The sequence below is a fragment of the Cervus elaphus genome, chromosome 23 (genome assembly GCF_910594005.1).
Source record: "Cervus elaphus chromosome 23, mCerEla1.1, whole genome shotgun sequence".
Taxonomy (NCBI): domain Eukaryota; kingdom Metazoa; phylum Chordata; class Mammalia; order Artiodactyla; family Cervidae; genus Cervus; species Cervus elaphus.
The window spans coordinates 18,108,360-18,134,308 of NC_057837.1; the positions used below are offsets into that span (position 1 = coordinate 18,108,360).

Consider the following 25,949-nt stretch of genomic DNA (forward strand, 5'->3'; position numbering starts at 1 on the left):
TACCTGCTGCTGGAAGCCACTGCGATCCTCAGGGTGTGTTCACGCCTCCACCCCTGACGGATACACAGGCCCACGCTGGCCAGTCAGGGGCTCTGGGCACTGAAGTCAAGAGACGACTTTGTTTTAAAGGAGAAGCCCCTCCCAGGGACTTCCCTGGTGCTCGAGAGGTTAAGATTCCACCCTTCCAAAGCAGGAGGCCCGGGTTTGATCCCTGGTCAGGGATAATGCACATGCCTCAACAAAAAGCCTGCATGTCACAACTAAAGATCTTGCTGCAACTAAGATCCTTAGTGCTGCAACTAAGGCCGAGTGTCGCCAAATAAGTAAAATCAACCAATAAAAAATAAAATAAAAGCCCCTTCTGGAGGTTGTAAATGGGATGCCTATATGACTTTCCTTCCAGCTGGGCCTGGTCCCGGATGCTCAGAGATGAACCTTGGCAGGAGAGGGAGGTTGGAAAGGAGGGCAGAGACCATGAGGTCATTTTCCCCCATGGTGGCTGGTGCCCTTCTGCACCCAAGGGGAAGCATGCCACTGTGGTTCCGTCCATGCAACTAAATAAACTACCACCACTACCAAATTTCGGTTAAGAAACAGAACAGTGGAACAAAAATTGCCTTAAGTATCAACAGTGATGATCACTGAACTGTGGGAATACTTAAATTTCCTTTCTTCTACTTTTCAGGTTTTTTTTCCAATAAATTGATATTAATTTTGAAGTCAGAGACATAAAAGATGTTTATAAAAAGAAACGAACAGCAAGACAGCAAGCAGGTGACCTTAATTTGTTTTCACCATACATTCTCCGAAAAAAGACATTCTTCGGGGCTCCAGGCAAGAAGGTCGGCTAATGTTAATACCAAGGTGGGTCACCCTCTCCACAGACCCCAGGCCTCACACTTCTTATTTTGGTTTTGGGCCCCACTGGTCTTTGCACAGTGGGGGCTACATGTTAGCACAGCTGGGAAAACAAAACTCTTTGGGTTACAGCTGAGGTTCCTGTGTTCATTTGAACACCTGGCACTTTTTTAGGATGAGCAGACCACTCTGTGACCACAGTTAACTGGGAAGAGGAACTTTCCCAACGCCAACCGGCCTGAGAAACTGAGAGAGACTCAGCTGCTTCGTCAACAAAGTTGCTTTAATTAGGACAGCAAGGTTCTACTGCCCCAACCACTTTACCCCAAAGAGACAGGACCACGTGGGCATGAGGGGCCCCTGTCCTGACCCCTAAGCGTTGAGTTCGTATTTCTTTGAAAGGAATACATTTGTGATATTTTGTGAGATAATGAATAATGTGAAATTTTGTGAGCTATCTTGTGAGGACACAAGTTGACATTACAGAATGGATATTTTATATGGTTTAACAATATATAAATTATCTTACCTGGGGGTTTTTAAATACAGCATATTTTTCCTCTTTCTCCAAAAATAACAGTTTATTTTCTGTGTCTCTTGTCCAGTCTGATAAGATTTCAACAACATTTTCATGGTCTTCAAAAAACCTTTCTGATGTAACAAGAGAAAGCATTCTTTCAGACCGAAGACATCGGGGTTTCCAACACAGAAATAAGTTGGTACTGAGCTAACACAATGTTTCATACTTCTCATTGGTTTTAGAAATTCCTAATTCTTACATGATGTCATACTGTAACATCCCTATTATGTCTATTCGTCAGTCTCAGATCTTCAACTTACTTCCCATAAAAAACATGGCAGATGAACCTACAATATAGTGGTAGTGCTCAGCCATTGCTCTTTTTTTGTATTTGGGTTTTTCACTACTTTAAATAGCCCTCCACCCTGGAAGGAGGACAAGTAGGCAGTAATTGGGTAAATAACTTTGAATGAAATTGTGAGATAACTAATAAGCACTTATACAAAGGTCCTCAACCTTTCTGGCATCAGGGACCAGTTTCATGCAAGACAATTTTTCCACTGACCGGGGATGGGAGATGGTTTCAGGATGATTCAAGGGCATTACATTTATTGTGCACTTTATTTCTATTATTATTATTATTACGTCAGCTCCACCTCAGATCATCAGGAATTAGATCCTAGAGGTTGTGGGCCCCACAAAACATTGCTCCCTAAACACATATAAAATACATATAAAACACAAAGTATTATATGAATATCAAAACCAACCCTAAACCTTCCTTTCTGTCTTCTCTCTATTTGACTCTAAGAATTGAAGAAAACTTGGAGGATTATTTTCTTGTAGATCATTTCCTCCAGTAAGACATATACCTAAAGCTTCTAAAACAGGCAATCTTGTATCCCAACCATTCTGTATCCCAGCTCTCCCAGGAGACAACTGTTTTGTGAGTGGATTAAAAATGAGAAGTAACAGAATCTTTCTTTAACTGCTTTTAGTTCATCAACTTCTATCAACTGTCCTTTGCTCTTCGGGGCTGAGCCTCTTCCACTAGACAAAGTATCAGATACTAAGTGAGTGAGGCGTGGAGGAAGAGAAGTGGACAGTGACGTGAGGCCCATGGCAGAGTTACCCAAGAGCAGGGGTCAGCAACTCCTGGGCCACAGACCGGTATTGGTCTGTGGCCTGTTAGGAACCCCAGCTGAGCGGCAGGAGGTGAGCAGCGGGCGAGTGAGTGAAGCAGCTTCATCTGTATTTACAGCTGCTCCCCATCGCTCGTATTGCTGCCAGAGATCCACCTTCTCCTGTTCAATGAACTCAGTAAATGTAACATGCTTGAAATATCCCAACACTACCCCTGACCAGGTCTGTGGGAAAACTGAGTTGCATGAAACTGGCCCCTGGTATCAAAAAGGTGTGGGATGACTGCCTTAGAGTTTAAAGAAGCAAACTTTAAAGAGACACTGGCTGGTCCGTACCCAGGCCCATCTGTTCAGCTGGCTAAGCAGGAAGAAGCATCATCTTGTCACTCACTCTCCTTTTGGATCTGCTAGAGAAGTAGCTGCAATAATGCACACACTCCCCCGGGTCTGGCCACCTGCTTCCATCTGAGTCTTCACCACACATCAAGCCAAGAGACAAGCACTGAATCTGACATAAGGCAAGTGATGGATGGGGAGGTCTTCATAGCCTTGAACAAAACTCTTCTTCGTAATTAGATCAAAACCCATAATATAATAAAGCAAACCACAGGTTTCTGGAGTACAGCCTGCCATTAGGACTGGGACTTACCAATTTGTAGTTCTGGATATATTTCATAAAGACACCAATCCACGTTACAGTCACAGTGGGTTTTCTCAAAAAGGTTGTCGAGAACGTCTCGGGCTAACTGCCGTTCATCCACCATCAGTGACTTCGAGCTGTTATCATTCATGTGTATCTTGACAACGAGCTGAGGATAAAGCCACAGGACAGCCAGTAAATTCCAGCAACTGGAGAAGGCCACTAAGAAAGGTTCAGGTTTCACCTGCTATTGCTTCTGCAAATTTAGGTAAGAAGGTATCCCACAGACTCCTCCATGTGCCAAGCATTTGTTTAAGGTGCAGGAATACAGACAGGTGCTAGAGAAACCAATTCACAAAAACAGAAATGATACACAATAAGCAAAGTGCTTGCTCCGTGGTCAGAGACTCTGCATTCTGATACTTACAGATATACTGACTCTCTGTAACCCTATGGACTGTTGCCCACCAGGCTCCTCTGTCCATGGATTTCTCCAGACAAGAATACTAGGGTGGGTTGCCATGCCCTTCTCCAGGGAATCTTCTCGACCCAAGGACTGAACCTGGGTCTCCTGCATCGCAGGCAGATTCTTTACCGTCTGAGCCACCAAGGAAGCCCACCAAAATCACTGGTCCTCCCTAATTCAGAGTCCATCTCTGCCACATGGGACTGTCTTTCCCGTTCCAGACCATCCCCATCCAACCTCCAGCCTGCAGTGCTTGAAGCTACTCCACACACCACCAGCAGAGAATTCCCAAAGCAACATCATCACCCAGAACCCCCAAACACTCTTGCTTAAATCTCTATTCTTGCTTGAAAAGAGAAGTGTGAGATAGAGACAAGTTCTGCCTATTGTTTGTCTAAGGTTGGTCCTGGTTACTCACATAGGAAGTGTGTCATTATTTAAAAAGTATTAGGACTTCGCTGCTGGGCCAGTGGCTGGGACTCCACGCTCCTGATGCAGGGGGCACAGGTTTGATCCCTGGTTGGGGAACCAGATCCCACGTGCCACAACAGGAGTTCTCACGCCACAGCTAAAGATGCCCTCATGCCTCAACAAAGACTGAAGATCCTGTGTGTGGCAACGAACATCCAGTGCAGCCAAATAAATAAATACTTTTTAAAAATAAATAAATAAAAAGTATTTAGACGGAATGGAAAGAGAAGTCATGCAATTGGCAACATTTCTTCCTCCCCTAAAGTCTGGGCCATATTCTGAGCAGCTGGTAAACTGCCTCGTTGGACCCTCCATCACCCAGTTAGATCCTGAAGACACTACAGTGGATGGTGAAGGGCACACACAGTTCCTGCGGACTGCTATGCAGAGTGACTGAGAGCAACCAAGGGTGTGGGTGGTGATAAGAATCTGGGTGAGGAGCAGGCAAGGACCACGTGTCAAACACTCCCTAGTATCTTCCCTTCCCCCAGTTGCACTCTTGAGACTCAAATGCAAACACTAGGGCAGTAAAGTACATTTCCTCCTCCTGAGTCCATTCGAATTAGGCTTTTATTCCAGGCGTGGCCAAAGAATACTTTCTTTCCTTTGAAACCTGAAGCCCAGACACTTCTAGTTGGACACTTTGTTGTGTGTTCATCTTTTGGTGTATTTAACACAACAGGCTCAAGTAATACCACAGTGTCAAAGACATTCATCTGGGGATTTTCCTGGCAGTTCAGTGCTTAAGACTCCACCCTTCCACTGCAGGGTACCAGGGTTCAATCCTGGTCGGCGAAGTAAGATCCCATATGCCATACCACATGGCCAAAAAACCCAACAAAAACATTCATCTGACCTGAGAAATCACGCTTGGAGGGGTGCATGGAAAAACAGAAATTCCTCAAATATCGGCATGACCATGGCTTATTTTCCATAGAAGGCATACCCATTTTTCTCTGCTGAGGATTATTGCTATAAAGTAGCTACGGGTCCTAAGAAACCCTACCAATGTTAGGATTTAGAGGACAATGTTCCCGATGGGAAAATCAATGACTTTTGACCACATTTTTTCTTGCTTAGGAATTCTTGAGAAAATAAAACATAGTTTGGTGTTATCTTTTGTTTTTAAAGAGAGAAAAAAAAAGCAAACCGCATAGTTTGACAATGATGCAATAATGGAAAGGGCTGGGTTTTGGTTTTTCTTTTGGCAGAAACTGCAAACTAAATTTAACCCACATGTAGTTACGAATGTCCACAATTATGAAACTTAGGGAAAAAAACAAGAGAAGGCAGGTGATGTTGAGCGAGAAGAAGCCACGTTGACTCTTCTTCACAGCTTTCTTCCCGTTTCCAAGCTGAAGGGTAGCTCTATACCACCACATGACACCCTAAAGCACGGTTACGTGATGCAGCAAGCTGAGTACTTTTCACATCAGTCAGTTTAGTTCAGTCGCTCAGTCATGTCTGACTCCTTGCGACCCCATTTCACGTCAATACCATATGATATAGGGCAAAATGATTCCAGAATGAAAAGATTTCCCCTTTCTAATCCATTGTAGTAAAGACCATGGGATTTTCCAGGCAAGAATACTGGAGTGGGCTGCCATCTTCTCCTCCAGGGGCTCTTTCCCACCCAGGGATCAAACTGACACCTCTTGTTTCTCCTGCATTGGTAGGCCGATTCTTTACCACAAAGAAACAAATACAGTCAATGAATGAGCCTGATACTCGATTTCCAGTTCCAAAAACTTTTTGCACCACAAACCATGTACATCATTCATCATCCAAAAAGATGACAACACCCAGCAGAATATTTGAGGACAGAGTACTTCAGGTCAACTTGATTTCCAGCCTTTATAAAACATGCTGTAGATTATGTGTTAGTATACCTTATTTATTAACAGATGAGTATGATTCAGTTTTTTTTTTAAGTTATCTGTTTTTTATTTATCAGCTTTTTATTTTTAGAAATAAGTCTCAAGTACCTCAAGTCAGAAAAAATATACACCTAGGCTTCTTAATTTTCTTTTCTCTCCCCCCGATCAGAGCAGCTTGTTTCACACACACTTTGTTGACTAGAGGCAGGTGGTGCTTTTGCTGCTGCTACAATTCACCTCAGCTGAATTATGGCAACCTTCTCTGGCTTCCGGTCTCCAGTGGGAAATACCGCTCACTTGTCCCTGTCCTCTTCATCTCCAGTTAAGCACACGAAGGAGACTGGTTTTAGAAACATCACAGTCCATCCACAGGGACAAGACTATGGACCAGCCGCCGGAGGTGCAGGCGGGCAGGAGGCCAATGTGTTAGAAGCCTGTGGAACCTTTCTTTGGATCGCTTCTACTTCTCTGCAATGGATGGCAACATCATGAGGAAGAGGGAGGAGGCACTGGAGGTTTTCAGGGGGAGGACAAGGTGGAAGCAGCTCTCTGGGTTCGTGAGACAGAGACTGGAGTGGGGAGCTCCGGCAGCACTGAGGGCCCGGGCTGAGCAGGAGGAGAGCTGGATTTAACCGGGGATTCACAGAGTATGAGGCAGGGAAGGAAATGGCCCTCTCAGATGCATCAGCTCAGTAACCGACCCCAGAAAGTAATTACACATAGAGAATAGGAAGGAAAATAGTAAGAAGGTGCATGCGTGCTTGAAATGAAAGGAACCAGGTTGATCTGGAAACTCACAGATGAACCTTGACTGTCTGGATCCCGGGGAAATGAAGGAATATTTATTAAACATCAATCAGCATGTGTTGAACTCCTTCATTCAAAGAACCATGAGAGGGGCTGCAGGAACATAAAATCGAACACCCTCTATGAAAAGAATAATTCACTCAACTGTAAGTAAAAAGCTCTTAATGAGTCTCAGTCATGGCGTATGCCTCAGGGGTCGAGGTGAAACTGTTTATCCTTCCCTTAATTTACCAAATTAACTATTATTAACACTTTATTATTAGGCAGATGCTTTTATTGAGGTTAAATATGTCTGTTTCTGATACAATATAATAAATGTGTCTCTGGAAAAGGCTACGGAAAATGCACAATAAATTACACGCTTATTGGGACCACAGGGTTGGGGCAGGTCACTCAAAACCTACACAACTTTGAACACACAGCACCAGTCAGAAGAACATTTGGAACTGCAGGGGAGAACTCAGACACCCAGGGCAGGCTAGAGGTTGCACCAGGGGGTATATGACATGCACAAAAGCAACTGTGGAAATGAGGTGATGCCAGTGGAAGCTGAACTCTAACCAAATTGAGGTGGGCCCAGAAGAGGATGCCACCTGCTATTACCCAAGAGGGAGCAGAACCCAGAGGGCATCCTCAGGGGAGCGAGCCCTGGTGGTAGAAACCTGGAAACTTCCACACTGACACTAACATAGGTTCCCTATTTATCAATCACAAATGAGCAATTGGTGTCATGGAAAGAATAATTTATCTTTGTCCTTAAGTCAAAAAAAATACAACTCATTGGAAAATCCCACTTGAATGTAAACTGTACACCCTTAAGTGTATGAAGAAGCTGTTAATTTGACGGCCCCATGCAAGTGATTCATAGTTTACCTTCTTGACCTTGGCCTCCTTCAGTTTTTCCAATGCCAGTTTTATTTTATCAGCCTTGGCTTGAGCTTCTTCTTCTTCCTGTAAAATGTAAGACGTCAACACAGTCCATTAATCACACTAGCGAGTAAGTATTCCCACCACCGCTAGTGTCTTAGCCACTTTCTGTTGATAAAAGGCTGTACTGGTACTTGCATAGCTGTCCAGTGGTTAAGACTCATCATGCTGTACAACTTAAACTTGAATAGTCGTGCTTGCGCTCAGCTGCTAAGTCGTGTCTGACTCTTTGTGATCCCAAGGACTGTAGCCCGCCAGGCTCCTCTGTCCATGGGATTTCCCAGGCAAGAACACTGGAGTGGGTTGCCATGTCCTTCAGGGAATATTCCCAACCCAGGGATCGAACCTGCATCTCCTGCATTGGCAGCTGGATTCTTTACCACTGAGCCACCAGGGAAGTCTTATGTTACTGCATAGGTGCATGCTAAGTCTCTTCAGTCATGTCCAACTCTTTGCGACCCTATGGACTGTAGCCCACCAGGCTCCGTTGTCCATGGGATTCTCCAGGCAAGAATACTGGAGTGGGTTGCCATGTCCTTCAGGGAATATTCCCAACCCAGGGATCGAACCTGCATCTCCTGCATTGGCAGCTGGATTCTTTACCACTGAGCCACCAGGGAAGTCTTATGTTACTGCATAGGTGCATGCTAAGTCTCTTCAGTCATGTCCAACTCTTTGCGACCCTATGGACTGTAGCCCACCAGGCTCCGTTGTCCATGGGATTCTCCAGGCAAGAATACTGGAGTGGGTTGCCTTGCCCTCCTCCAGGGGATCTTCCCAACCCAGGGACGGAACCCGTGTCTCCTGCGGCTCCTGACTTGCAGGCAGATTCTTTACTGCAGAGCCACTGGGGAAGCCCCTATGTTACTGCATCTTGCTGTAAATAATATAAATGTACAAAATTCTCTCTTAAAAGTTTTTTGGACTCAACCAGGCCCTTTGAAACTTCTATAATATTATACGTCAATTATATCTCAATAAACTGGAGGAAAAAAGAGCCTCTGTTCTAAATGGATCACCAATTTTCAAATAATTTTTATACAAGAATCACACAATACAGCAATGAGTAGTATTTGATATTTGTTTATATTTCATATATATTCATCCAAAAGATACTGTAGGGGTTTTCAGGGTTACTAGTGTTGTATTTATAAGTACTGATCAGCATACAGTACAATGAATGTGACAGCCACAGGAGACAGAGCTAGGTTATTCCTCTAAAATATTTTTAAAGTGGCTTACCCTAGCAAAATCCTTAAAGCACCCTTTTTGCATTGATGAGGGACATAAACTGACATCCCAAATAATGACAATATGAACTCCCCAGAAATCTATTAATATCAAACACTTATCACCTGCTTGCCCATAACACCCCTTCCAACTTTGACCTTAAAAGTGGTATCTTTGCCAATGAACAAGGCTGTCAAATTCAGCAAAATTCCATTTAGTTCAATCTAGAAGCATGTAAGGAATGCCTTCTATTCTTTATGTACTGGGCGAGGACCAGGGACACAGCAATGTGTAAATCATTTCCATAGCTCATACCAAGTTAATCACATATGACCCTCAAAGTTTGAGTAGTATCAGGAAAAGCCACATACAAATGTAGACTTTAGCCAAACTGTAGTAATTCCTGAATATGGCTGTAATAAGTTCCTTATACTCACCAACATGTCCTTTCACGGGCATTTTATGTCTGACTTTGCAATGAATATATCTGGAATCCTTTTTTTTTTTTTTTTGAATCTTAGAGCTCTGGGCATACAAATTTATGAATGGAATTGTCACTTTGAAGAAAGTCAGAGATCATGGGTGGCAGAGGTCCAGAGTCCTGACCCCACGGACTCACCTGAGAGATGGGTTCTGGAGGGGGTGGTGGCAGCGGAAGGTCTAACACTGGATCAGCTGGTGGCGGTGGTAAGTCATCAAACTGACTCGTTGCAGCAACATGTGCCCCGTAACCAGGAGAGGCTGCACCATGGAAACTTGGCACATACACGGCTGCTGAGTGAGGCTGTTTCTGAGGGGACTCTTTCTGAGCCTGGATTGTCCTCTGCTCAGCTTCACTTATGTCTGCTACCAGATCTGCCATGAGAGCATCTAAATCTTGGTCTTCCAGTGCATTTAAGGACTCTGATAGGGAAAATCACATTCATGAACAAGATAATGATGTGTACCTGGAAAAACTAAATCAAAGTCATTTTAAAGAGTCAGCTTTTCTGTAAAGCAATTACCCTTCAATTAAAAAATAAATCAATTTTTAAAAAGAGAGTCAGTTTGAGTATAGGTTGCCAGGGGCTGGGGTTGGGGAAATAGGATGAGGTTGGTGAAAGAATATGAACTTTTATAAGGCAAATAAGGTCTGAGGATCTAAGTATACCATGATGACTCTAGTTGCTAACACTGTATGGTATAATTGAAATCTGCTGAAAGAGTAGAACTTAAACGTTCTCACTAAAAAAAGAAGTAAATATGTGAGGTGATGGATAGGTTAACTATCGTGATGGGGACAATCTTTTCACAATGTATATGCACACCAAATCTGCACGTTGTACACTTTAGGTATCATACAGTTTTATTCATCAATTAAACCTCAATAAAGCTAAAAATATCTTTTCCTTCCAAAAAAAGAAATGAAAGGGAGGCAAATGCCTTCCCTACACTGAGCATCCTCACAGGCCACCTATAAAGTCAAATCCAAATGCTGACTGGAGGAATTCTTGTGCATTCTGGTGCAAGATCTTAGAGTTTTACAAAGTAGGGGATGGGAGAGGCTGGAAACAGATGGAAAGTTCTCCCAGGTCTTTGGACAATGGCAAACAGAGCAACACTAATGAATATACTTGGAAGAGAGTCGGTCTCCACTAACTGGGATTTATTTAATATGCCTTGAGATTTGGGGTGAGGATAGAGTTTCTGTGGGCACACCATCCAATTATAGTAACTCGCACATCTCAAAAAGAGCAACTAATGACAAACAGCAGGAAACAAAGCACAAAGGGCATTAAGGAGTGAAAAAAACGTTATTGAAAAATTGGGATTAACTGGTAAAGACTTCATAAGACAGTGAGCTGGAAGTTAATTCTCTCTTTTTTTTAGAATTTTCTCTTGTTTTCAAGACTTTCTATACATTAATACTAGTAGTTAAGTACTGTTTTGTTTTTTTGACTGCGCCACACGGCTTGTGGGATCTTAGTTCCCTGACCAGGGATCAAACCTGGGCCTATAGCACTGGGAGCACAGAGGAATCTTAACCACTCCACCACCAGGGAGGTCCTGGGAGTTAACTCTTAAAGGAAAGGGCAGACCTGGATTTTCAGATTGAGGGTGAGGGAGGATGGTTTCTCTGGAATTTCTTCCACGTGTGAGATTACTGTGGTGATCAGACATGGGATACTGAAAACTAACGAGACCACGTGCATCCAGGGAGCCTCGGCTGTGAATCAAGTTGGGACAGCACTTGGCTGATCAGGCAGTCACCAGATGGTGAGTGTAATGAACAAAGGGTGAGCAGGGTGGAAGTGATGATGAGGAAGAGAAATCTAGCTGCTGTGTGCAACGTGAACAAGATTGAGGAAATGGGAATGGGGGAAATACAGCCTTCTCAGGAACAAAGGAGCAGAAAGCATGGGGAAATCATTTACTGCCAAATGTCATGAGCACAAACACCATGTAGCATATTATTACATTAATGCTAATGGTTCAACCCTGAATATTCATTGGAAGGACTGTTGCTGCAGCTGAAGCTCTGATACCTTGGCCACCTGATGCAAAGAGCTGACTCATTGGAAAAGACTCTGATGCTGGAAAAGATTGAAGGGAAAAGGAGAAGCGGGTGGCAGAGGATGAGATGGTTAGATCTCACGGACACCAACCCAATGGACATGAATTTGAGCAAACTCCAGGTGATAGTGGAAAACTGAGGAGCCTGGCATGCTGGAATCCATGGGGTCGCTGAGCTGGACATGACTTAGTCACTGAACAACAACGGTTCTATGTACAGCATTGGACTGAAGTTTGGATCTCCTATGTAAAAAGGGTTTATTTCCTCCTAAGCCAGTGCTATTTTGCACATAACTTCTTCATAAAATTAAGTGAAGTGAATTTTAAAAACCTCAGAAAGAATATATGTAGAACTAAGGAAGTGTATTCCTAGTTTTCTATGCTACCAATTACACTCTGACAGATTTCAGTCATTGCTATGATTTCAAATTACTCAAGAAAAGAAATGATGAGGCTTACCATTTAAATCCTTAAACCCCACAGTGTAGTTAAATTCAGCTCTAGGTGGTTTGGGTTCTGGAGGAGGGAGAATGTCGACTCCTAAACTCTGTGAAAACAGATCCCCAGCCCCAAAGTTATTCAGGATACTCACATTTTTGCAGGGCAAATTAATCATTAAGTAAAGAATCATATCTGTTTACCCATGTTCTCTCTAAACATGTTCTCTTAAAACTGTATTCTTATTTGCACGTTTTAGGTGATTTTTTTCCCTACAGAAAATGACAGGTTAAAAATTATTCTAGAAAGTACCTTTGAAACAAAACAGATCAACTGAGACTGATGAGAATGAAGTTGTTTGTTTTTGTAAACAACAGAAAAAATTTCTGGTAATGGTGCACTTGTGACACATTCGCTGTAAATAATTCACAAAGACTTAAGTTATGACATCAAAGAAAGGAATATTTAGTCACTTGAAGAAAATAACTGTTCAGGATGCAATCTTTTATTATACAGTAAAATGTTAATGCTGTTTCTCTTATTTAATAAAACTCTTGTTAAAAAGAAATGAAGACATAGTAAGTTACTAATTTTGTAAATAACATTATTTTTTAAGTGAAAAAGTGACTTCTTGTATGATTTTAAAGCTAATATTTAAAAATATTTTTAAATCCATAGTTTGAGAAATGATTTCACTGGTTCCTACTCATGAATGTTTTCATGACAGTAAGTGTATTTTTTTGATGTTAATTTGATGTAGTAATATCCTTGTTCATGTTTTAAATTTATGAAAGAAGCAATCATTATATTTTTGAGAATAAATTAAATGAGATACTATCAGTTATAAGTAGGAAAAAAAAGACCATTAATCAAGAAGCTTAAAAAAATGAACCAGACAGTTAGAATCAAGGATAAAATGTAGGGAAGAGTGACTGCAACCCCAGAATTCATTCTAAAAACCAGAATAAGCTTGCAAAAATTGCCAAGAAAAGGAAGGCTGATGGAGAAACTATGGGGCAGATACTGGAGCAAAAAAAATTAGTGGAAGGAAGTGTACACACACACACACACACACACACACAAATACTCATTAAGTAGTTGCTTTTTAAACACTATAATTAGGAAGTATAACATTGCAATCAGCAGGGCCAACTCATTTTTTCCTCAGGAATATATCAGGCTACTTAAAGAAACTAGAAATAGTTCTCTATCAAAATATGTATCCATGAATGTGTGATGTAACAGGCTTTGAGTAAAATAGAGAGGGAAAGAAGAGAAAGGAAACTAGTTTTAGGAAGGAATTCCTTTAATCAGTTTTAGCCAAACAAACCCCGTGACTGGACTCACTTCAGCATAGTAAAGATCAAAACTCAGAGTGGCTCTCAGTAAAGGCAGATCCAGGACACTCTGAGGGGTCCCCGCCTTACTCTGGAGGTCACAGGAACAACACTAACTGTGAAAATCCCAAACGGACCGAACAGGATAGTCATTCCTCTACGGAGCAGAAGTGAGTGGACAGAGACACGCAGACATTCATCAAACTCTCCCCCTTCACAGGCGGAAAGAAGCCCTCAGACCTACAGAAATGTGGCTACCATCCTAACACCCTCCCTCTGGTTTTTAGTCAGCACCCCTTTTCTCTAAGCCTATTGTCTCATCTTTTGTCTCTTCCTTCATAGAATCTGAACCTCCCTGAATTTCATATAGAATATAAAGTAGATGCTAACTAGTATTGATTTATTTTTCTAAAGTAAACATAAAAAATAGATTAGTCTTCATTTATTTTGTAGAAAACTTTGGGATCCCTGTCTTATTTAGGAATATTGGATGATTCTTATTTTAGTGCTTTATGCAGAAAGTCATGAGCTGATTAGCCTTTACATAAAGGTAACTACCAGGGAAATTGTTCATTGAGGGTGGTGGTTGCAGAGGGTTTGCCTGGGGACCAATACCATGAGCATGAGAACAGCCATAACAGAATGTGTGTGTGACCCAGGTATTCAGTTAACTCAACTCAGAAAGGTAATAGTCAGGAAAAAAGCTTTATTTTTTTTCCCCTACTACAGTTAGAGCAGGACTATATAACATTGTCAATTTCCAGTCTTTAGAAAGATAGCTCTCTTGTCATATTAGAATCAAATTTGGTAACACCGTTTTTTTTTCCCCCCTAATTTGAAAGTTAAGAAGGAGAATTTACCTGAGTCAGGAGATCCATCTCTCCCAGCAAATTGCTGAACATTTGGTCTATATCTTCGTTTGACTCACCCATCTGAAAAAGGAAGAAATCCAGATATAAACAGTCTAATAAAAGCCTGGTCCTTGGGGATAACCATCCCATCTCTTTCTTTTCCTCCAAAAGGCCCATCAATGGGCAAATAAGTTGAGAAGAGAAGCTTGTGGAGAGGAAGGTTCATTTCAGCCTGCACTTCCATGCCTGACCTCTTCGCAATTTGCTTGTTCCAAGATTGAGCCGAACTCTAGGGACTGTCTCAAGAGTGACAACAGGACTGTTTTCCCAGACAGAACTAGTCTCCTCGGGGCCAAGTGGACATGTGGGTGACCTTCAGGAACTCACAACCATGTAGGACACCCTGATCGGAAAAAGAGAATGCCTCAGGTCATGGGTGATGGCACCAGAGCCACAAAGAACTTCATTTCCACTTGAAAACGAACACAAAAATGATGTCAGGTGTGAGTAAGCAAATTTACCAAGTAAGTCCTTGCTTTACAAGTTTATCTCTGAAACAGCAGTTTTCAGCACATTTATTTGGAAATATTAGGGTGACACACACTTAAAACTAAAACGGCCACATGATCAAGTGATAAGAGATGGAAATAAAATGTATTTTACATTATAACCTTTCTCTACCTAAACCAAGTCAAGGAAGAGGCCACGGGAGAAAAAGTGCTTCCATAAAGTATGAGGAGGGACGCCCTGGGAGGTATAACTAGTTGCTCTGGTCCTGACATTGTTGGTGAGGCTGGATTAGGACATTAGGAGACACGGTCACAAGGCATAATTAGTAATGTGTTGTTTGCCAATAAAGACTCAACTGCTGTCCTCATCGTCTGTAAGATGAGGACTTTGTTGCAGATAATTTCTAAGGGTCGCAAATGCTCTGAAACACTGGAAAATTAGTGCTCATTACAGTTCAAGCTAAGAAGTCTGGTGAATGGATGAGATCAGCATGGATTATTTAAACCAAACAATATGTATGTGTGTGTATGCATGTGTTTGGGTTTCCATCATTTTACATGAAACTTAAATACATGCAAAAGTTGAGAAAATAATGTAATTATCTTCATGCACTCATTGTCCAGCTTTAACAATGACCAACTCATGACTGATCTTTTTTATGTAGATATCATATATGTAACACTAAAGGATTTTTCTTCTCACATAACCATAATAATAATATCTCTGCACAAACACCTGTGTATATTTGTAGTTAAAATAAATTATTTGAAGTGCCAAGATACAGAAGCAACCTAAGTGTCTATCAAAAGATGAATGGATAAAGAAGATGTGGTAAACATACACAGTGGAATATTACTCAGCCATAAAAAGGGGTGAGATCTTGCCATTTGCAGCAACACAGATGGACTGGGTGGGCATTATGCTAAGAGAAATAAGTCAGACAGAGAAAGACAAATACTATATGATATCACTTATATGTAGAATTAAAAAAATACAATAATTAGTGGATAAAACAAAAAAGAAGCAGGTTCACAGGTGCTGAGAACAAATGAGTGGTTGCCAGTGGGGAAAGAGGAGAGGGGAGGGGCAATATAGGGGTGCAGGGTAAGCAGGACAAACAATTTGGTATGAAGTAAACTACAAGGATGTATTGCATGACACAAGAATATAGCCACTATTTTATAATAGCTATAAATGAGGTATAACCTTTAAAAATTGTGAATCACTATACTATATACCTGTAACTTACATAATACCATACAGCAACTATACGTCAATAAAAAATATTTGGCTAAAACAGGCAAAGTCAAGGTGGACTTATCTTTCCTTGAATAAATTATCATGAAAACTTATAGTTGTCCCTTTACTATAACCTCAAACTAATACTTAAGCAATAATGCCTTTTCATATTTAATAGCTTTAGTTAATGACTTATTTATCTATTTATATGTAGCTAAAAGACCTCTGTCATACTGACTCTGCTTATTTAAAACTGACCCAAATGATTAAAAAAATCAGTTCTTAAAAGTACAGAGATGTAATGATGACAATGATGAAGACATTATCTAGCACTTAACCTTGTTCTAGGAACTGATCTATAAGCCGGGTTGATATTAAGAGTAAAGAGCTAGAAGGGCACTGACACTGAGAAATCAGAATGGATGAGGGCTGCAAAAACCATCTGGAGTCCATCAGTGCATATCTTCCAGACATCCACCCTGCGGACTTCCTGGTGGCCCAGTGGCTAAGATGTGGCATCGATGGGTCAGAAATACCCATTGAGCCCAAACACCTCCGATTCTCAGACTGTATACACCACTGATACAGAATGGGTTGAGGCATACACACACTGCTATTTATAAAATAGATAACCAACAAGAACCTACTGTACAGCACAGAAACTCCACCCAATATTCTGTAATAGCCCACATGGGAAAAGAATCTGAAAAAGAATGAGTATGTGTATAACTGAATCACTTTGCTGTATACTGAAACTAACACAACATTGTAAATCAACTATACTCCAATACACAATAAAAATTAAAAATTTAAAAAACCAGAACAAGTTGAGGACATGCCAGAGTGAATCATACACCTAATGTGGAAATAACTCGAAACAGCAGCACATTCTTGTGACCTCTGTTGACTCCCCCTATGTTCATCAAAATAGAAAAATCTTCCCCCTGCCCTTTCTTTTCCCTAGAGTCTGTTGATATTGAATTATTTAAAGGAGTTAACGTCAAAATTCTTCTGTAAATCTTGTTGTAAGTAAAGTAGGTTGCTGAAAGGATCACAGTTTAAAAGCATTGCTATCCTTGGTGAAAATCCTGAAACATTTAGTTAAAAGCTATTAATAACATAAATGTGAATTAATGTGTAAATTCAAACTATCTTACATATTTCTCTTCCCTACAAGAAAACCTTGCTTTTGGAATGAACAGAACCAGAGTTCCATGGATATATTCAGTGTCCATACACACACACACACACACACACACACAAGAAAATAGGGCTGTGTCTATTTGTATGTGCGTTATTTCCTGAAGGTTTAAATCAAGAGTAAAAAGAGAGAAAGAGAGAAAGGAAACACACAGCCCTGAGCACTCAAAGTGTTGTATGGGTTAACAGCCAAAAGAGAAGGGGTGGAGGAGCCTTAGTGAAGCAATGGATTGTGAAACAAGCAACATGCACATAGTGACTGGGTGGAATTAACATCTTTTTGTGAGTATGTCATCTCTGAACTCCTTTTGTGTGAGTATCTCATCTCTGAACTCCTTTTGTGTCTTGGGAAGAACAACCCATTGTTGATTAAAAACATTTGGAATCATTCTTTATCAGATACATTTTGCTGGGTTTTTTTGGAGGGTGCAGAGAGTTGGATAGGAGTAGCATGGGGTGGTTGAGGCTGTACATTTAAGGCCGAAATTCTGCCTTAGAGTCCCTGCATGGCGGTGGGATTTTCCCTAATGCTCTGTCTTTCCCTAAGGCTCAAACTTCTAAGCCTGTTTTTATCTACAGATAATTTTTCTTCTCCACATATACACATTTCCTATATAAGCTTTAAATATGCATATTTTTAAAAATCTGCCTGTAAGAGAAAACATGGTGACTATCAATTCAGTTCAGTCGCTCAGCCGTGTCTGACTCTTTGTAACCCCATGAACCACAGCATGCCAGGCCTCCCTGTCCATTACCAACTCCCAGAGTCCATCCAAACCCATGTCCATTGAGTCCGTGATGCCATCCAACCATCTTATCCTCTATCGTCCCCTTCTCCTCCTGCCCTCAATCTTTCCCAGCATCATAGGAGGTGTTAATGCAACTTGTGATGACTGTTTCACAATATATACATATACCATATCATTATGTTGGATGCCTTAGTGTTAGATGTCAGTCAGATCCCCAGAGTGCAGGAAAAAGTGTATCCTGATAGTATTCTAATATATATTTATGTTATGTATTGTATGTCACATAATCTAAATATATTTATCTATAACATATATTATGTAAATATATATCTATATATTGCTTAACAGGACATCTGTTTACATCTACGGCAAAGTTAACCTTGCCTATTTAACTCAGTTTGGACGCAGGTTTCATTGCCACTTGGATGAGCGATTCCAGCCATGGTTTTGGACCTGAGTGGCTCATCTAAAACAGCCCATTCAATATTCCACAAGCCTTTCCCTCATTCTTCCCCCTCTGGTGCATTCTCCTCCTATACGCCCTAACTTGGCTATTGGTCATTATCCACTTATGAGTCTAATTTAGAAACTCTGGCATAGTCCCCAGACTCTTCCCATTTTCCCACCCCCATCAGTCAAAAAAATCCTGTCGGTGGTTCCTGCAGAGAGCTTTCCTTTCCTTTATCCTCACTGTTCAGACTCTCATCAGCTCATCAGGACTCCCGGATTCCTCATCAAGTCCCATCACTATCATTTCGAATTTGAAATGGGACTCTGAAAGTTTCAATCTCCTGTCCTGCGGCTGATCACGATGAAGCGGGGAGAGTTCAAGTCTCGCCACATCTTTTAAAGTCCTTCATAATTTGCCCCTACCTACTCTTCAGGGTTCAACTCTTACACATCAGGGCTCTTAACACTGTCTGAACAGGCTTTGAAACATTCTCTTTGTCTTGGTACACACTATTCCCTTCAAGTAGCATCCTCCTCTGTCCATTCATCCTTCATATAATCCTACTGATTTTTGGAATCCAGCTTTCATGGATGTCAGCATACCTTGTGGAGAGAGACTTGCTGTCCACTGCACTTGGCAACCCTATCAGTAAATCCAGATGCTAACAACAACAACCTGGATAAGGTTTTTAAACCTCCCTGGGTTAGTTTCCTTATCCGTAAAATGAAGAGATTAAGATGTAATTGGTAGATTGCTGTGACATTCATATTGGTGTGCAACCATGACCACTATTCATTTCCGGAACCTTTTCATCTTCCTCAACCAAAATTTCATACCCATTAAATAGTAACTCCCCATCCCTCCCACCCCCAGCCCCGAATCCCAGGATCCATCACCCTACTTTCTCTGTTTATGAATCTGGCTACTAGACATCTCAGGTAAGTGGGCTGAAATATTTGTCCTCAAGATTCACCCTGGCTGTAGCACTATCGTGTATCACGCACTATTGTGCAAGCGAAGCGGTGTTTGAGTCTATAGCTAGATTGCGAGAATTAAACTATAACTATTAACAGAATTCATGAGAAAGAAGGTTGGGGCCTTGCAGACGCCGCCACCCCGGAGCCTTCCTTGCTGTCTAGCCATGGTCAACCCCACCGTCTTCTTCGACATCGCTGTCGACGGCGAGCCCTTGGGCCGCGTCTCTTTTGAGCTGTTTGCAGACAAAGTTCCAAAGACAGCAGAAAACTTTCGTGCTTTGAGCACTGGGGAGAAAGGATTTGGTTATAAAGGTTCCTGCTTTCACAGAATAATTCCGGGATTTATGTGCCAGGGTGGTGACTTCACACGCCATAATGGTACTGGTGGCAAGTCCATCTATGGCGAGAAATTTGACGATGAGAATTTCATCGTGAAGCATACAGGTCCTGGCATCTTGTCCATGGCAAATGCTGGCCCCAACACAAACGGTTCCCAGTTTTTCATCTGCACTGCCAAGACTGAGTGGTTGGATGGCAAGCATGTGGTCTTTGGCAAGGTGAAAGAGGGCATAAATATTGTGGAAGCCATGGAGCGCTTTGGGTCCAGGAATGGCAAGACCAGCAAGAAGATCACCATTGCTGACTGTGGACAAATCTAATAAATTTGACTTGTGTTTTACTTAACCACCAGACCATTCCTTCTGTAGCCCAGGAGAGCACCCCTTCACCCCCATCTGCTCGAAATATCCCATAATCTTTGTGCTCTCGCTACAGTTCTTTGGGTTCCATATTTTCCTTATCCCCCTCCAAGTTTAGCTGGATTGCAAAGTTAAATTTATGATTATGAAATAAAAACTAAACAATTAAAAAAAAAAAAAGAAGGTTGGAAAAATCTGAGGTTCTTTCAGTATCAATTTGCTTTGATATTTTTATTATTTTTAAATTGAAAAAAAAAAAAACCCAACTGGCTGTGTTTATTTTTTCAAGGGAAAAAAAATCAGCCCACACATTGTTGCTGTTTGGCCACTCAGCCTGTCCAGCTCTTTTGTGACTCCATGGTCTGTAGCCTGCCTGGTTCCTCTGTCCATGGGATTTCCCAGGCAAGAATACTGGAGTGGGTTGCCATTTCCTTCTCCAGGGGATCTTCCTAACCCAGGGATCGAACCATTTGGTCCATGGATTATTTATCACTGAGCCACCAGGGAAGCTCCAGCCCACATACTACAACTATAGATACAAAAGAGGAGATAATTTAAAAAAACTCTGTTGGTGATAGGAATCACACTTGGTATGGAATATGGAGTAGTGTAGAATCCAGGTGATCACAAATGCTGGCGGAGATCGTGAAGTAGCCAGTGTAAGGTACAACTGGAAAATAACAGACGATATTGCATTTTACCCAATTCCTGCTGTGTGGTTTTTTTTCAAAATGCAATGAAAGCCCTCCTCAAGAGGAAGTGGTTCATGGAACAACACAGCCCGTGGTTAAAGGTTCTCGCAATGTGTGGGGGAGGCGGGAGGTAAAACTTCTGTGTAACGTAAAACAGGAAGCAGAAACATCTCTAAAATTACACCCAGGGCCAAATAATACTCAGCAAAGAACTACAAGAAATCTCTTGGGTCAACTAAACTGGCTTTGCACAGTATACTTGAGATCAGTGAAAAAAATGTTTTTATTGGAGTATAATTGCTTTAAAATGTTGTGTTTCTGCTGTACAACATCATGAATCTATATGTACACATATACCCCTTCATCTGGAGTCTCCCTCCCAACCCCCACTTCCCACCCCTCTAGGTCATCACAGGGCACCGAACTGAGTTCTCTATGGTATACGGCAGCTTCCCACTAACTATCTATTTTATACATGGTAGTGTGTGTGTGTGTGTGTGTGTGTCTGTGTGTGTATCAATGCTACTTTCACAGCTCGTCCCACTTTTCCCTTCCCCTTCCCTCTCTATGTCCACGTCAGTTCTCTATATCTGCATTTCTATTCTTGCCCTGCAAACAGATTCACCTGTACCATTTTTCTAGATTCCATATATTCTCCTTAACGTACAATATTTTTCTTTCTGACTTACTTTACTCTGTATGACAGGCTCTAGGTTCATCCACATCACTACAAATGATCCAATCCCATTCCTTTTTATGTCTGAGTAATATTGCATTGTATATATGTACCATATCTTCTTTATCCATTCATGGGTGGAAATCAGTGAAAATTTTAAGAACTAGGCTAACAAACAGTTATGAAGTCAACAGGATAATCATTACGGTCATATGAACAACACAGACCAATACAACAATTAATCACAAAGGAAATTCATGGGGATGTCGTTAAGTGTGTGTATGTATGACCATGCAAAAGGAACAGCCAAGGCAACAGGAATCTATGGTAGGCAGTATTGTGATGGCAAAAGTTTGATGGAAAAAACATTTGTAAATGGAAGAGTGATCATGAAATGACATAGTTTATTTAATAATTTTAAAAAAACCAAAGGGGTATTTGAAAAAGTCTTAGAAGTTCTTAAGTGTAGACACACACACACATACGTAACATGAAATGGATTACCATATTTTTAAAAAGAGATTATTTTTTAAATATTTGTATTTATTTATTTGGCTGCACTGGGTCTCAGTGGTGGCAGGCAATCTCATAGTTGTGGCATGTGGGATCTAGTTCCTGACCAGGGATTGAAGCCAGGCCCCCTGCATTAGAAGTGTGGTGTCCTCGTCATTGGACCACCAGGCAAGCACCAAAAGTATGATTTTTAAATGGACTTATTTCCAGATTGTTTTGGTTTTGAGTGAATGCAGGGTGGAGTGGGCAGAGTAATAATGTACTCTGCTAAGTCAAGCTCCAGGGAGGTGAAAAGTGAGACGGCAGAAAGAGACCCCAAAATATTCAACAGCATCAAAAGTTAACCACATGTGACATGGGGGAAGGGCGGCTTATATGAATGCAAATTCTCACTTGCATCTGTCCTATTGACTTTTCTATATCTTTAGAAGACAAGAAGTAGTGTTACTTGTATATACTTGGGCTGAAAAGAGATCTTGAGATTTTCTTAAGTTCCTTTTTTATTCTATTTTGAGCATTTACATAAAGTATGGGGAACTGCTTTCGTATTTAGGATCTACAGTGGCATCAAACAAAAGTGACAACATAATTTAGGGCTTTTTGAAGAGATAAAAATAGAAAAATATATTATTCACTCATTTGTAAATAAGAACAATGGGAACTAATTTTCATACACACAACGCCTACAAATGGTTATATATATTCACTGTTTCCTACTTGTCCCCGTTTTCTCTTGAATTTACCCTGCTATGGCTGAATGTTTGTGTCCTACCTACCCCTGCCCCGGCCACCAAATTAATTTGTTGCAACCCTAGTCTTCAATGTGACAGTATCTGTAGATGGAGCCTTTGAGAGGAAATTAGGTCATGAGAGTGGAGCCTTCATGTTGGGATTACTGCTTGTATAAGAAGAGATTTGAGGGACTTCCCCAGTAGTCCAGTGGCTAAGACTGTTCGCTCCCAATACAGGGGGCCTGGGTTCAATCCCTGGTCAGGGAACTAGATCTTACATGCCACAGCTAAGACCTGGTGCAGTCAGATAAATAAATAAAGAGACATGAGAGAGCTTGCTTCTCTCTCTCTGCCATGTGAGGACACAGCAAGAAGATGGCTATTGCAAACCAGGAAGACCCTCACCAGTCCCCAGATCTAGTCATGCCTTGGTCTCTGACTTTCCAGCTTCCAGAACTGTTGAGACATAAATGTCTGTTGCTTAAGCTGCTCAGTCTACGGTATTTTTGTTATAGCATATCAAACTGATGAAATGAAAAGTATTCGTTGCTCAGTCGTGTCTGACTCTTTGCAACACCATGGACTGAGGCCTGCCAGGCTTCTCTGTCCATGGCATTCTCCAGCCAAGAATACAGGAGTGGCTAGCCATTCCCTTCTGCAGGGGATATTCCCAGGAATCAAACCCCGGTCTCCTGCATTGCAGGCATCTTCTTTACCATCTGAGCCACCATGAACTTTTGTTTCCACCATGTCACCAAACTGTGTCAAGATCACCAACAACCATCACATTTCTAAGTCCAGTAGTTAATTCTCAGCCTCTTAAGCAGTATTTAACACCATTCACCGATCACCTTGTTTTGGAAATACTTTCTTCACTTGGCTTCCATGAAAGCTTTCCTTCCTGCTTTTCCTCCTAACAGAGACCAACTGAACTTGAAGCTAGTAAAACTTAAGTTTCAGGGATTCAGGGACTTCCCTGCTGGTCCACTGGTTTAGAATCCATCTTGCAATACAGGCGACTCGGATTCAACCCCTGGTCTGGGAACTAGGATCCCACATGCTGCAGAGCGACTAAGCCCATGCACCACAGCTAGGCCTGTGTGCCAGTGAAGGTCCCATGTGCCGCAACTGAGAGCTGATGCAGCCAAATAAATAAACTTTTTATTTTTTTAAAGTTTCAGGGATCCTCACTTACAGGCTCTTTATAAGACTGCACTTCTCTTCTGGGCCCCAAGCCACAGCGTGGAACAATGCTTTCTTGCTGGGAGATCACCCTGGTAGTGGTCTCAGGACTTGGGAGTGGGGCTAGTGGGCTGCCAGCATCAGCATCACTTCCACTTCACCTGGACTCCAGCAAGAACTGGACCTAAGGTAAATCTCACAGACTGTGGATGTCATCTTCTAGTCCAAGGAGAACGTCTGAAGGAAACACTGTTCTGCTCTGTTACTTGCCTGGAGTCACCTTGACGCAGGCTTCATGGCCACCTGACCTCACCCACAGGGCCAGCTTAGCAGTTGGGAGGGGCAGGAGCTGTGTGGTCCTAGCTAAACTGGACCAGCTGCTTCTTGAGCCATTGGGAGCCATGGGTACCATGTCATATCTAGCAAAAGCAAGTGACTCAGTTCTCTGAGATCTTGCTCCTAGGCAAGAAGCACCTCCAGTGGAAGAAACCACAGAGGAAGTTACAGACAAGGCCTGACCATGGAGAGTTATGCGACTGAAGGAAAACTTTTTCTAAATTACCAGTAACACAATTAATGATGAGTAACCAGGCTGGAGGAAAGGCTCCAGCTATTAGTGAAAATTAGCTATTTCCACTACAGAAGATTGTATTTCAAATCCATCCTCATACGGAGAGCTGATTAGAGAATATGCAGTCTAAAATGCAGGAAGACATATGTCAGGCAGTTAGTAATAATAAAAATAAAAATGTGCTTTGGGAATATTATGATATTTGTGGCACATATGTTCTTTTAATGGAGAAGGAAGTGGCAACCCACTCCAGTATTCTTGCCTGGAGAATCCCATGAACAAAGGAGCCTGGTGGGCTACAGTCCACAGGGTCACAAAGAGTAGGACACGACTGAGCAACTAACACACAAACACATGTTCTTTTAAAATTGAAATACAAAAAATTTAAAAAATAAATAAATAAAATTGAAATACAGTTGATTTACTAATATTTCAGGTGTACTGCACAGTGATTCAGCTTATACATATATATGTATAGTATATATACATCATATTATATATAATGCACATATGTATGTATTGTTTTTCAGATTATTTTCCATTATAGGTTAAGGTATTTAATATTGTTCCCCGTGCTATACAGTAGGTCCTTGCTGTTTTATCTGTTTCATATATAGTAGTGTGTATCTGTTAATCCCAAATTTCTGATTCATCCTCCCCTTCCCCTTTCCCCTTTGGTAACCATGGTTTCTTTATTTTTTAAAATTTTGATATATTTAATTAAAAAAACTTTAATTGGAGTATAAGTGCTTTAAAATGAAATGAATCAGCCATATGTGTGTATATATATATACATATGTATATATATATATATATATATCTCCCCTCCTACTCCGCCCCAGCCCCATCCCACCCATCTAGGTCATCACAAAGCACAGAGCTGAGGTTCCTGTACTTTATAGCAGGCTCCCACTAGCTCTCTATTTTACCCATCATGATCAGTCACTTAGTCGTGTCTGACTCTGCAACCCCATGAACTCTAACCCGCCAGGCTTCTCTGTCCATGGTATTTTCCAGGCAAGAATACTGGAGTGGGTTGCCATTTCCTCCTTCAGCTGATCTTCCCGACCCAGGGATCGAACCCGAGTCTCCTGCATCTCCTGCTTGGCAGGATTCTTGACCACTGAGCCACCTCGGAAGCCCCTGTTTCACACATGGCAATGTATAAATGTCAATTCTAATCTCCCAACTCCTCCCACCCTCCCCTTTCCGCCCTGTGACCACAGGTCTGTTCCCTACATCTGTGTCAGTATTCCTGCCCTGCAAATAGGTTCATCTGTACCATTTTTCTAGATTCCACCATAGGTTTGTTTCCTATGTCTGTGAGTCTATTTCTGTTTTGTATCATTTGTATCATTTTTTTTTTTAGATTTGTGGTAAGTACTTTAAAAAATTAACCATTTGTTGTGACTCCTTTCTCACTCTAAATATTTACTTTCTATTTTAAATTTCATTCATCATTTTGTACTCTTTTTTTTTTTAAAGGGAATGTCCTCAAAATGTGTAAGATTCAGGAACCTTACTGGCTTCTCCTTTCAGCCTCTCCCATCAGTCCCTCTTCATTTCCCAGATCTCCTGGTCTTCCCTCTGATCTCTGTCTACACTCACTCTGGGCTGATCTCATGCGGTCTTGTGGCTTTATT

At 41.5% G+C, this 25,949-nt stretch overlaps 2 protein-coding genes across 2 annotated transcripts in view; one reads left to right on the top strand and one right to left on the bottom strand.

Moving 5' to 3' along the window:
• LOC122681476 (amyloid beta precursor protein binding family B member 1 interacting protein) overlaps positions 1–25,949 on the bottom strand; it is a 73,681-nt gene that overhangs the window by 21,237 nt on the left and 26,495 nt on the right. The window contains exons 2-7 of the mRNA XM_043883616.1: positions 14,127–14,198; positions 11,951–12,038; positions 9,558–9,841; positions 7,655–7,732; positions 3,170–3,329; positions 1,388–1,509 (exon numbers count right to left, since the gene is read on the bottom strand). Coding sequence (XP_043739551.1) covers positions 1,388–1,509; positions 3,170–3,329; positions 7,655–7,732; positions 9,558–9,841; positions 11,951–12,038; positions 14,127–14,198 — 804 coding nt within the window. The remainder of the gene's footprint in view (positions 1–1,387; positions 1,510–3,169; positions 3,330–7,654; positions 7,733–9,557; positions 9,842–11,950; positions 12,039–14,126; positions 14,199–25,949) is intronic.
• LOC122681481 (peptidyl-prolyl cis-trans isomerase A-like) lies at positions 19,367–20,121 on the top strand. The gene has a single exon (XM_043883629.1). It carries the CDS (start codon positions 19,408–19,410, stop codon positions 19,900–19,902), a length of 495 nt encoding a protein of 164 aa, XP_043739564.1. The 5' UTR covers positions 19,367–19,407; the 3' UTR covers positions 19,903–20,121.

Excerpts from the sequence above, each read along its gene's own strand:
- LOC122681481 (XM_043883629.1), top strand. The coding sequence starts at position 19,408 with ATGGTCAACCCCACCGTCTTCTTCGACATCGCTGTCGACGGCGAGCCC.